General features: G+C 43.4%; 1 protein-coding gene across 4 annotated transcripts in view; it reads left to right on the plus strand.

Moving 5' to 3' along the window:
- Positions 1-14,114, plus strand: part of LOC145935345 (N-acetylglucosamine-6-sulfatase) — a 38,918-nt gene that overhangs the window by 7,560 nt on the left and 17,244 nt on the right. Inside the window, exon 10 of one of the 4 annotated variants that reach the window (XM_083036580.1) lies at positions 2,851-4,103. The exons of 2 other annotated variants lie outside the window; for them this stretch is intronic. In XM_083036580.1, the coding sequence (XP_082892706.1) occupies positions 2,851-2,903 (53 nt within the window). In that variant the 3' untranslated portion in view covers positions 2,904-4,103. Of the gene's footprint in view, positions 1-2,850; positions 4,104-7,943; positions 7,964-14,114 lie in introns of those variants that run through there. One more of the 4 variants, XM_083036581.1, reaches the window with a different exon arrangement.

Here is a 14,114-nt window from a genome sequence, read left to right on the forward strand (position 1 = left end):
AACCCCCGGTCGATCCTTCCCCCTTGCACCCTCTTTCCATCCCCCCGCCAATATTGTTTTAGGCACGGCGAGGCCTTCGAGTTTTGTAACTCGAGAAATGAGCGCGATGTAGTAGCAGCAGAGAAGACAACACGATAGCTGGGTGTTCGAAGATCTCTCGTCAAGTACTTAAGTTCGCGGATAACTGCTGCTGCTGCATCGAGAAGCACCGGCTTCCTCGATTCTGAGTAAATTCATCGCGAGGGAAAAAAATGTCGGGAGACACCGAGATAGTTTGGGAGAAGTTGTGTAAGCGACTTTACTTCCTGAAATAAATTTCAAAGATAAAAACTTATTTATAATTCTTTTTTTTTATTCTTTTTCAAGTTTTAGCAAAACTCTACAACTTGAGCGCTCATTACTCCGATCGCGTAAATTTACAACTGAATGTTTAAGAAACTATTTGAAATAAAAGCGAGAGAAATTTTAGCTTTTATTGGAGACAGAAAAAATCGACACTGAAATAATGATCAGGATATTTGTAAATAAAGGCAAGGGAAACTCTCAAGGGCGTGCTCTGATTTTAACTACGAAACTCCTTTCGCCTCGCAGCCGCTGCTGCTACTATAGCGCTCATCTATTATGAAAAATGTTACTTTGCTTGCGAAAAGTGTTTCTTCAAAGAAAATCGCGCGAACATAATTCGCGTAATGCTCCACGCGCGAAATATTTTCTCTCGAATACGCTTTTTTAATGTCCAATTGCATTTTTTCTGCCACATTCTTGTGCCGCGTCAATTTTCTCCGAAAATTAGTCCGAGGTCAGCGGAAAAGCTCGTTGATAATGTCAATGGCAGGGAGGGAAAAAATATCTCGATTCGATACGCCTCCGTGCGCTTTTCTTTCAGACTCTCTCAGTCTACTTTGGCTCTAACGTTTGTCGCGGAGAAATAATTAATTAAGAGTAGAAGGCTCGCACACACGCACATACACATACAACCCCTTTCTTTCTCTCTCTCATCCTCTTCCTCCCAGCCCCCTTTCCGTCTTGCTCAGTTTCCGCACGCGCTCTTCCGCTCTCCGCGCCAACTCACAACTGCGCTCTCGTCTCCTCTGCTACACCCCCTTTGCTCGGCACGACCCTTATTACCGTGTCGCAGCTCGGTTAACGCGAGCGGGTTAATGAACAGCTCGGGCAAATATAGAATTTCTCATAAAAACTACAAATTACTGTTGCCGCGGGTGCGTAGAGCGACGGACGGCCGCGGCTGCAATTTTTTTTCGCTCGCGAAAATTATACAACACCGGTATAATACCGTGAGAATAATAAAATTGCGCGCGGAGAAAGAGAAAGAGAGCGGGGGAGCACTTTAAAGATCCGCGGCCCACGGCCGCCGCGATTTCTCGAAAAGGCAGTTTTGCGGCGGATAATAGGTGGATGAAAAAATCTACCCGCCCCGAGAGAGAGAAAACCCACCACCGAGAGAGCGATAGAACCCCCGAGCCGCGCGAGAAGCGCTGAGCGAGGTCAAGAGGGGGAGGAAGAGGGCGAAAAAAAAGAAGCGGCTTTCGAATGCGCGGAGTAGAACTCGTTAATTGGAAAGGAAAAGTTGCCGACGAAATGCGCGCCGGTTCCCGACAATCGCAATTGTGCGAGAGGCGACAGAGGTCAAACACGCATACAGGTGCGCGACGCTAGAGAGACAGACAGAGTTTAATTATATTCGAATCTATCGCCAAATTTCTCGAGACTCTTGCAGAGAGAAAAAGAACAATATGTATTATATATATATAATGTATAAGAGATACAATTCCTGATTCGTCACAAATTTGCTCACCGCTAATAATTCAACGCACACACATACATACATGGACACGCTCGTCGTTCCGCGAACGGTGCTCGCATTATATTATTACACTCGTGCTGCTGTTTGTCAGCTTAAAACCGGGAGCCATTAGCAGGTATTATTTTAGCCGTGATCCACTGTTAACGGGAACAATGGCGTCGGTATGCCCGACGTCCCACGATATTAAATGAAGCGAAGTGATACATTTCGAAGGGGGATACGAACGGGCAAATAGGGACGACGGCGCGCGTTGTGACGAGGAGGAGCGAGGGATGAAAGGGGGTGGAGAAGGAGAGGGAGAGGAAATGAGAGGGTAGAGATAGAGAAAATGCGGATCTCTCGATGCGGAGCGAGAGACACTCGGAGGGCGAGGGTGGCACCCCCTTTTCCCTTTCTGCCCCCTCCCCCTTAGGACGTGGGAGCGGGGGTGTAAGACGCGCGGGGTGCTCGTCGCGTATTACGTTACGCCTCTGGCCTGTGTAAATACCGCAGCGCTGTAATCTAGAGTTAATGGTGCTCCAGTGACGCGAGAGTATCTATCGAGAGCACTATCATCCCTGTATGCGATCCCACCCTCGAAGGTCCTTACGGCTCGCGCTAGGACGCGGAGCTTTGCTTTAATGATGTCCGGGAGCTGCGCTTAAATTTCATTTCGCTTGCATCCGGCTCGTTCCTTTATAGAGCCCCGGAGCTTTAGCCGGAGCTGATTCGCCTGAAACTTTCCGAGCCGATCTTTCGTACACGCCATGAGTATAGTGTATGTGTGTGTAAGCTCGCGCGAAAATTAGTTCGGGAGGTTCTATGTGCGACTTTGGATAAAATGCGACAAACCTTTCTATCGGCTCTGCCGTTGACGCACAATTATAGTTAATCGAGATACAAAAGATTGGGGGTTTAATCCTCCTTTCTAATACATAGGAACTAATACGTATCGCTTCATTCGTTCTCACACACGCTCTCGGTGCTTTATCTTCGACGCTAATCTTTCTCTATTTATAAACCCTATTTATATGGATTTGATTTAGCGGCGTCAATCTTTGATGCGGCGCATCGATCCGGCCCGGAGAGGAGAGTCTAACGAATGGATGCAGATGGTAATCTGGCGAGAAGCGCGTTCCGGGCGGAGTGTGCGATATTATGCATATTATTTCACGGACCGGGACGCTGTCGTTGACAGCGCAATTACCGCATCATCTGGCGCCTACGCGTCTGCTCTCTTTCTTCTTTTTTTTTTCTTTTGTAACGTCGTTCTCGATGTTGACGAAACACTACGCGATGACGTTACGAGATCATCCAACGATCGACCCTCGTACTCTCGAGCTACTCGATCGACACTATCGTTAAACCTTCAATTATGATATGCGAATTATTTATTAATATCTTTCGTCAGTCATCGATAATTTAAGAAAATGATTCCCCAAACCATTCTCTATGCCAGAAATGTCTAAACCTTTTTAAATGATGATTTAGGAGGACACGAGTGATAAGTGGAGCAGTGTTTCACGCGTAGTCAGGTTCGATAAGTCTCGCCGACGGCTACTCGTTCTTTTTTCTCGCGGATTAAGAACTTAATCGTCCTAATTAAGTGCCAGTCGGCGGCGCGCGATGGCTGAGGGGATGAATTACGAGTGTGCATCGGTAGAGATCAAAAGGGAGAGAAAAAAAGAAACGCGAGTGAGAACGCGCGTGTTACGCGCTCACGCACCTGTCGGAGATCAGAATGTAATCGCGAAAATCAAAGAAACCGTGGCCGGCGGTGCGGAGAGGCGCCGCCACGCCGGCGGACATGTGTACGTATGTATATATATGTATGCGCGTGTTTTGCAGCGAGGTGACAGCGAGAGAGAGACGATTTTGAGGGCGTTACTAGGCAGGAAGCCATTTTGGGGGCCGGTGCTTTTGATTAATGAACCACCGGAGTGTTTGTGTGTGTCTGTATGCGTATGTGTGTACGTTCTTGCGCTTTGTCAGCGGGAATAATCGGGAATCCTTGTCGGAATATCAAATAGGAATCAGCTCTCTCGCATCGGATAATCGATTAATAGTGAGTTTGGATAATGCGTGCGTATATATCCCGGATGTGATACCATGTGTACCGCATAAAGAGCCTTTCCAGGCACCTCGTCTACCCTTTCTGCGTCTTATGTTTGATTCAACGTTCCCAAATACCCTTAAAATCATTTAAACAGAATTATTTAATTAATTTGGATCGTCTTTTAATTACCACGTGATTCACGAGAAAAGGCATCTGCAATAGGAAATAAATTTCCATAGGAAGAAAAAGATTAGAATTGCTGTCGAGACAATAAGGAATATACAAACTGTACAGATGTTATAAAAAAAAATATTATATAATGAAAATTTATATCTCGCATGTTTCAGTTCTCGACTCAAAAATATATCAAATCTTTTACGATAAACTCTACAACTATCAAATATTGGAACTCTTATAGTTGTATAATATATTCTACACAAACACGTGTAAAATAATTATTGATAAAATAATTATAATAATCTTTTTGAGCGTAATATCACGAAGCTGGACAATTTTGCCTTTGAAATTTAATACGATTGTCAATTATGTAACGTGTATATATAAAATTGTCGACGACAGAAAGGGGCGAGCTGCTTTTCGCCTGAAAATATCGGCGGATTCTCGCAGCGACGGCGTAATAAAATCAAGGGGCAGCTGGGAAGAGAGAGAATGTACTCTTTTATACATATATAAATATATATGTATATATACGCGTTTTAAAACCTTAAATTCTCAATTTATATCTCGCAACGGCGACAAAGCCAAGCAGTCTGATACACGGTGACAACTTCCGGCAGCCCTTGGCGTCGTCGCGGATGCGATTGGCCATCTCCGGAGATGGTGGGTGTGGCCCCCACAGCCAGCCGGTAACCATCATCCCTCTTGTCGTCGACACTTCGCGGGGTGAGTCCCCTCTACTTTCCTATCACCCGGGCGAAACGTACGTACGGCTTACCCGCTAAACGAATCCTCTCTCGACCCCCGGTGCACGATTCCGGAGGGGGAAGACTCCGAAGATGTCCTCGGAGGGGAAGGCAAGGACGGACGGAGGACGCGAGGATGCATCTCCCCTTATATAGGGACGAAGGGAGGGGTAAGGTGGCGCGAGGAAGGTATCCGTGTCGAGGGATGGATAATCGGTCGGCATTACTGTCCTGCTTCTGTAGCGACGTGGATACATTCCGGGCGAAACGACGTCCGGAAGGACCGTTATTGGAAACAAAATTGTTGCTCTACCATTTTACGGGGATACGAATGAATAAGAGAGGAATAAAACTGAAAAATTGCGAGTAATTGACAAAAAAAAGGAAAAGATTAGCGGTATAATGGTAAACCTCCCCCAGGAACAACAAAATAAACAGCGGTCTCCCTAATTTTTCATCAAAATTCTTGATAGGATCCCTTTTCAATTATGTAGGGTCGCAGAAGAATATTGTATAGTTGTGTCGATCTTCTTATAAATGTTCTTGTTTCAACAAATATTGATGTTTAATATTGAAGTTCCGATACAAATGTATTATGAGATACTGCTTATTTCCGCTTAAAAGACAGAGCAACCTTCTCATAAAACAGTTTTGATTCTCTCTCTCTCTCTCTCTCTCTCTCCCTTGTAGTGTAAGCTCCACAGTATTGGTCTATTTTCTGCGATCAAAATTGAAAAGCTTATTTTACATACTACGGAAAATTTTATAACGTATAATCTTCACGTCTTAGAAAAATATGAACTTAAGACGGTGAAAACGAGAGATAACAATATCAAATATAGCAATTTTTTTCGGTATCTATCGCCATATATTCTTAATCAGCTTTTCTCATAGATGAGATAAAAGTAATCTTATTTTCCATCCTGTTTGTCCGGAAAACAAAGCTTAAACCTAGCGTAACTAAAGTGCCCCAGTCTTTGATAAGACTACGTTTGCATTTAGATTAACGTATCGCTGTTTAATCCAAGAAACGTACGCGATCAAGAGATTTCCTGCACTTTTTGTCGCGAGTTGAAGGGAGTCGAAGATAAAAAGACAACGTACCACCATCACAGATCCTTATAGAACCTTAACACGACCTTTGCTGCTTTTGAAAGCGCGAATAAGATATTTCCATGTAATTCCCACGAGAGTGAAGTCTAACGACGGTTAATATAGATTCCCCAATGAAGGAAATGGATATCGACGAAGATATCCCGTAATGCTTTCTCGCGAACATTTCCAGGATACCTAAGTGTGTCGAGAGTTTACTAGCAGCAGATTCGAAAGCGAGCCGAGTCTTTCGGGGAAGAAAGAGAGTTTCTTCCCCGCCCGTTTCGCAATCTGGACCATATCCTCGTTGCAGGCAAAAATCCGTCGGGATTTCACGCGTCGCGTCGCATTATCGAATCCTATGTCGAGTTAGACGGATTAGAACGTAGAACGCGTCGAAGTAGGTCCTGCTTCTCGTAGCCGAGAAGAACGCGCGCCGTTCAAAGTACCCTATCCTTTCGTTTTGTTTTTGTACGCAGCGCACAACACGTTTCTCCTTCAATATGCAGTGAAATATTGCGCAGCGCCATTACTCGCCCTCCGTGTCTTCGTGTAAAAGCTACTCTCATGAAACATTATTTGAAAGATAAGGATTCTAAGACGGTGTCTTAGGGCATCATTTCTTTACGACAGTCGCGTTTTAGAGACATTTAATGATCGAATACTCTTTCGAATATCGATGAAAAATATTTGTAGAAACGTAAGATTGTTAAGCCGCGAGAATTCTCCTCATCATCATCGCGAGAGAGAAAACTAGGCGGGTCTAATACACAAGGCGGCGAGAAAGTAATCGGCCGCGTATATCGCGGCCGAGATTCTCTCCTCCGACGTTCCCGAGATAGGTGGATATGGCGGTGTCGTTTCGCGGTAATTCGATCCACGCGCCGTCACGTGACCTAAGTGTACTTCCGTCCCGAAGCGAGGCGAGGGTGACTTGCGGTGGTGGTGCGGCGCTATCATGGCGCGGCTCGAGGTTCGTGCAGCTGACGGCTCAATTATCTCAGCGAGGGTCTCACACAGTCACGCCTGCGATCTACGTGCCTGCTTGCCTGCCTATCCCCTCGGATAGCCGCGCTCGCCGGTCCCAGGAACCTACAGAAGAGAGAGAGAGAGAGAGAGAAAGCAGCCTACAACCCCACAAGCCCATTGTCCTCCAGCTATTAACCGCCCTCCTCCCGATTGAAGGACTCATTGCCTTCGAATGCTTTGACTCCTGTCACGCGATCGGTGCTAGTGACTGCTCCGTTGCGTCCGCCTTATTGCCGGTTAATCTCCTTCCAAGAGAGATGTTTGTCCTCGCGATAAACGAATCGCTAATTTTAAAAATCGATATAATCATCATATAATTGATAAAGGGCGCGCGAATATTTTCGAATAATTCTAAATAGTTTTAAAATAAAATTTTTTCAAGATTAGAAAAAAAACATTTCTACAATCTACGTCTCTGTGTTCTCTCTGTCGTATAAATTTTTGCGGAGATATAAAAATACTCGATGTCTCGTAATGCGTCGCATCGAATTATTATACTGACAGAGAGATTGCAGTTCCATCTTGCGTTGTTGACTCGTCGAATACGCGATAGAATACGTGCTCGCGGCTACGGTATGTTTCCTTATTAGCGTCCGTTGTCTTAAATACAAGCCGCGTTGTCTGTTTAGCAAACCATTAAGTTAATTGAAAAACCTTAGCATACGCTTCTCCTCATGACGCACCGGTAATATCGCCATTAGCAGACGCTCCTTATCCTGTAAAGGGATGGCGATCCCGCGTAAAAGCAATTCTCTAAAAAAAATTTCATCCTCGTAACCAGAAAATTCCCGATGAAGACGTTTGCGCGTTTTTTAAATTTAAAGAATCATAAAAAATATGATGAACAAGATATACGCGCGCGCAGAAACAGAGAATATTAAATAAAATTGAATAAGACAAAAAAAAGAAAAAGATACTTTTGAGAGAAAAAAAGAAAGAGAGAAAGGAGAGACTATACGTGTGGTCGTTGCTAGAGAAAGAATTTCTCGGCCGAAATGTTTTCTTCGTTCAATACGCTAATGGAAATGAAATCCCTTAGGATGAAGACTACGACCCCGACAAAGGCGGGGTTCATCCAAGCCTAAGGGCGAATCTCACCCCCGGCGTTACCTGCCCACGCCCTTGCTTCGTCGCGTCATTTGATTATATGAAAACTGCGAGAGTATAATGAGTCCTTAGACTGCTCGTTATCGCGAGGAGGATAAGGTTAATCAACTTATCGATTAACTTTATCCTCCCTTTCTTGATTGAAACGAATGTCTGATTTTAAAGGAAAAAATATATAGCGTTAGGCGTTGAAATAATATCGCCTAAGATAATATCAATCTCTTTTAACAAATTGTGACGAGATCTCTTTGACGTTATATCAAATGTATAAAATAAAAAGTAAATTTGCACATTGCATGTTTTATAAATCTTTTCTCGATCTCGATTTATAATAGTTTATTAAAGACAGCCAAGAGTACACTTATTCTTTTGACGCGTTGCGCGTATTATTTTTTATTTAAAATTTTCGACAAAATTTCTTGAAACTCTTTTTCTCGCTGAGCGAAGGAGCAATGAGCGAGAAAGGAAAGAAGAGCGTTCTCCGCTCGCCACTTTTGCCGTCGCAGATGCGTCTCGAGTTGCCTTGTTACGTTGTACCTTGTTTCGTTATGTACGAAAGAGCGTAAAGTTATGCGCAACGAAGCTATGCGCGCCCCGACGTTCTTTGACAAAAACCGATTTTTTTAAAGCTAAGAGAGTAAAGAGGTGTGCGAGTAGAGGTTTGTATCGCACAAAAGGAATAACAACCTTATTCGCGAAAAACTATTGTAAAATGTTTCATCTGAAAAGTGCATCGAATCAATTTTCAGACCTTGTGTGCGATATTAAATATAAAAAAATAAATATAAACAAAATATATAAATTTATATTTTTAAAACAAACATCTATATTTATTCACGTGTCCAAACTAATCATTCGCTAAGAGAATTTCCAGATATATATCGAATAAAATAGATCGCTCGCGCAATAGGGGCCTCTGCCTAATCCTCTTTGAGAGTAACGCGAGAGGCGAGAGAGACTAAGGTTTCGAGGGAAACGAGAGAGGGTACAAGAATGATATCGCGAAGCAAGTCGATGCAGCAGCCAGAGTATCGATAAGAGCATCGTTGATATCAGCGACGGGAAGCATCGCGGTAGAGAAACTCGCAGAATCGGAATCATTCGTCCGTGCCGTGTCGTATTGAATCAGAGGGTACTCGGGGGAGCAATAAAACACAGTCGGAATGTCGCATTTCAATAGTGTCTCGCATTGTGAGGCCAACCCAGGGGTTCGGAGACGACGCGCACCAAAGGTGTCTTTCGCGTCTGATATATATCGCGCGAGCTCTCGTACATCTCTGATGTATGTATCTCCGCCGAGCGGAGATTCCCTTTGCTGAACGCTCGATCTTTTTCCCTGTCCCGCCGTTTCTTTTCCCTTCGCGACGCCGAGGGAATAACAAGTCCGGAATATTCCTCGCCGGGATAGTAATTTGCAATTTTATTGAATTCCATCGCGTTGAGTTCCTGCGGCATACGCGGGCGAAATATATATCGCCTCGCGCGATATCGCTATATTGACTCCTATACATCGGTAATGTCGAGATACGAAACCAGCCAAGTTTAATTCCGCGACAGGGCGTATTATTTCTCCGAGAGAAAATAAATTTTAAAGAAGCTTGATGCGCGCCCATCGTTCCAAGGTCCATCAAAGTTCAAGGATTAAGGGCTATTTTAAATCTATATTTTATTTATACAAGACACAAACCTAGAGAGAGAGAGAGGGTGCCTGTCGGACATTCGATCAGCCGATGAACGTTCCGAGGCAATAAAGGGGCAACAAGCGATACTTGGTTAGATTCGATGAGTTGACGGACACTAGTTTATTGTCACACGTATACGTATCGCGTACACATGTACGTACGTACGTACTAACCGGAAACCATTCGTCCTGGCAGTGCCATGGAGTGTGTAAACACTCGCGGACCCGGAGCCCGATTTCTCTCTCTCTCTCTCTCTCTCTCTCTCTCTCTCTCTCTCTCTCTCTCTCTCTCGATACGAGGTTACGAGGGTGCACGGAAGGGTGGCGGCGGCGACGGCGACGTCGGAGATGGGAAGGGGGTTGATTTTCGTTCGGGGATGTGGTAACGTACAGAACCGGGTGCAGAAATCGTGTGGGTTTCTATCCCCGCGGGCTATATCCCCGGAATCAGCTGCCAGATTATTCTATTACCGCGTATCAACATGGGGTTTGTTTGATCTGAAAACACGGGCCCGCCACATTGTTTCACCCAGATAAAGAATTTAACGTCGGGTAATTAAAAGGACTTCCCTCCCCTTCCTCCTTTTCTCCTCCACCCACCCTCACCCCCTCTGGCCATGGAGACGCGACGAACGGAACGGAGACGAAGAGTCCGAAGACACGAATAAAACCCCGCGCGTTTAACGATCCTTCCGACTTCCGGGACTCGTCTCCGGTGGTTTGTCGCGCGCAAATCTCTCCTGGGAACGTTTCGAGCTTCCACACCGCGAACTTTGACTATGCATCACGCGAATATTTGCGTAATTAACTCTGCCTGTTCGAACGAGTCTTTGCTCTATGTGTAAACTTCAAGTCCGATTGATGGAAAGAACGCACCAAGCATTCTCTTGATTGTCTTTCAGGCAAAGTTACGTCTATAAAGCCGGGAATACATAAAAATGCTCAAGATTCAAAAATTTTCAAATTAAAAAAAATATATTATATAACACAAAGATGAGAGAGAGAAGAGAGTTGATTGATTGTATCCAACCGAGAGAAATAAATCTTTATCTCTATATTTTAGGAATTTACTTATTAGAAAAGAATAAATAAATTTGTGTCTTTTGATCTCTCTCTCTTTCTCGTGTATTAAATATATTTTTTCAGCGACAATTTTTCCAGGAGAGACTGCAAATTGGAGCTGGATGTCTGATAGTTCTTTTTGGGATCTGAAATGATACTACTGCCTTTTTATTATTATATCATGGTTGAGATGCGGCGGTCGCACAATGTGCGATCCGAGTCGCGGATTTACGAGCAGATTTATCCCGGATGGGATAAGAAAGCGACCATTGGATTAATGTCACGGCGAAGCGTCAACGTCTCGCTTTCACGCGGATGATTAAATTCTATATCGAAAATGAATCGTTGAATTATTCACTAGTTTAGTGTGCGTTTTGTGTAACCGGCATTCGCCCTTGTTTAAGCAACGCTTTATTATATATTTAACCGCAACAAATTCATACTCGCCTCCCTTTTCCGCCGGCGATATTACGATAATTTAATTATTGTAATATTATCGAACTCTATCGCGACTGCGCATTAGTAATGACGTACAAATAATTCCGCCACTACGTACAATATATGCGCGCCTGGCGTAGGGCAAAATAGCTTAATTCGTCCGCACCAGTGCGGCCTTTGTTATTTCCTCGAATAATATTACGGCTCGTTTGTAAATTCAATACGTCGACTTTTTAACTCCTCGCCGACTGTGTATCGAGTGCCATCGATCGCGCGGCTCGTGCATTTCCCGGCGTAACAATCATCGCCGCTATATATATGGCCGCCAGACTCCGCAGTTCCCGGTTTACTTACGTATATTTTTCGTCGTGTAATTTCGAATAAATTTTATCGTGCCCTTCAATATAATAGCGTCCCTTCACGAAAAAGCATCCCTATTCTTCAATAAACGCGCTCTTTACGAGCGTTTTCTTAAACTTTACCCAAACAATGCGCGAATCTCTTTCTGTGGTTGTTGCACAAATTTTATAGATTGAAAAAAATTATTGTGTCGTCCAATTCTAATGCAATGTTTAATTAAAGAAGGATTGACAAAATTTTTATCCAGATTTATCACGAGATCTTCATTTTGCACCATATTTAATTCGAAAAGGGTATCGGTAATTGACTAACCGATTTCATTATGGCTTGTCGTAAGAAATAATGGGAAATTTGTCATCTCTCGTAGAAACGCGCGCGATGCCCATTTGTACAGGTGTCTGCGTCGAGGGACATTGAGCGGCGGAAATTGTCAGCGGCAAAATTACGGGCGACGGTCGATTCATCGACGTCGAAACAATAACAATCGGCGTATGCCCGACGATGCGGTAATTAAAATAAAATTAATTGGATTGCCCGCGCGCGCACACTCGCGGCCGAATCTTTCGAAGGAGATGACTGCACAGCCGTAGGGGTGTTTTGTGCGTTATTGCATATAATGCACTGTTTATTTTGCACTCTCTCTCTCTCTCTCTCTCTCTCTCTCTCTCTCTCTCTCTCTCTCTCTCTCTCTCTCTCTCTCTCTCTCTCTCTCTCTCTCTCTTCCCCTCTCTCTCTCTCTCTCTCTCTCTCTCTTCCCCTCTCTCTCTCCCGCGTCCCACCCTTTCCGCTCATTTTCCCCGTTCCTCCTTTCGAAACGAGTATATATTATACACAAATATATGTAGGCGTCCGCGTGTGCATATCATATGGATACGGGCAATCCGCTTCCTCCCTTCGTACCTCGGGACGATTCTCGCCTCCCGAAATTTGCGTCACTTGCAATAATTTCCATTAGATTGCGAAAAAAATCTCGATACAAATGTCAAACTTACTGAAGGAAACTTTAAAGATATAAATTTCGTAATCGTTGATCTTTTTTTTCACACAAATATAAATAATTTTTTTATTTCCTAATATAGTAGATAATGAGATAATAAATAAATAAATAAATAAATAAATAAATAAATAATAATATAATATAATAAATAATAATAATAATAAGATAATAAATAAATAAATAATGTAGATATATATCGAGATTACTTCTTTAAATATCGCTACAAGTTGAGAAACTTGATGATTGAATGTATTTTTTTAATACAGTTGGAATAATAAATAACTAAATAAAATATATATATATATTGAGATTATTTCTGCTTTAAGTATCGCGACGAGTTTGGGGGACTTAACGATTTCTCGGATCGGTGGCAAAGTTTTTGGCGACATTCAAGAGAATTCTCGCGCGTAATAATCGATCGTAATAATTCATTGATGCGTGTACTTTCGATAGGTTTAGCAATCAATCCGTCTTCTCGAGTTTACTGTCTCTGTGAACTTTTCATTAAATTTTCACCGGGAATTGTGTCCCGATCTTCGATTCTCCTCGGGAAAACTTCTGTCCGAATGTAGGAGCCCCGGATTCGAGAAACAGATTCTCTGATTCTACTTCGACTTTGCTCAACGTCGAGATTCCCACGAGATGCTCTTCTCCGACGAAAAGACTCTTTCTTAAAATCTTTTGAGCAAAAAACATTGGCGAGACCCGCCGCGAACGAGACATATATGCGCTTTAATACACTTTGTACTTTACATATACGTTGTCATTTCGTTAAAAACTTTACGTCGCGTTTTCGCGACAAAACTGCCTCGTTCGAACCACCTCGGAAAAAAAGCACAAACTTGCAAATAACGCGAACAAAAGCCGCGGATATTAATTTTCGGACGGTGCCGTTCGCGTTTGCGGCGTGAAAACAATGCTTTTCTTTAGTTTTTACAAGTTGTTAGCCTCTTTTTCGGCTACCGTGTAACAGGCGTGTCGGTTAAATAAATCGGCTATTGTCGGATAAAACATCTCGAGCTCTCTCTCTTGAACTTAATTTTAAAAAATGCAGAAAATGCATTACGCCGACAAGTAAAATTAATATTATACGGCTTAAGAGCTGCGTGAAATATGGAAATGAAAATAATATACATATATATAGTTGAAACTTTAACATACGTTCTTAAATATATTTTTTTTAATTTTACACGGTGATTTTCGAATAAAAAAAAAACAAAATACATCTCGCGGTTCAATTCCAGGTAATCTCGAGATTCGAAAAGCATATCCGGAAAGTTACAACGTTACAAATGAGATTGTAACGCGACGAATTTGGTTTGTTCCAGCTCGGCTCCCCGAGCTCTAGCTGCGGCGATTGCGGAATCGACGGTGCGGCGCCGACTTTGCGGCATTCGAAATACGATTTATTTGTTCGTCATCCGCGCGTGCACGCGCGGGGCTCCCAAATCCAATAATGATTTGAATACCCGCGTACTCGATACGGTTTCGCGTTATTTCGGGTCGCACGCCGCGCGCGCTCGTAATTTTATAAACACTTTGAAAATCTTGCGTCACCGGCGGGC

Source organism: Prenolepis imparis, unplaced genomic scaffold, assembly GCF_030444845.1.
Source record: "Prenolepis imparis isolate NDT839.2.m4 unplaced genomic scaffold, iyPreImpa1.0 SCAF_4, whole genome shotgun sequence".
Lineage (NCBI taxonomy): Eukaryota > Metazoa > Arthropoda > Insecta > Hymenoptera > Formicidae > Prenolepis > Prenolepis imparis.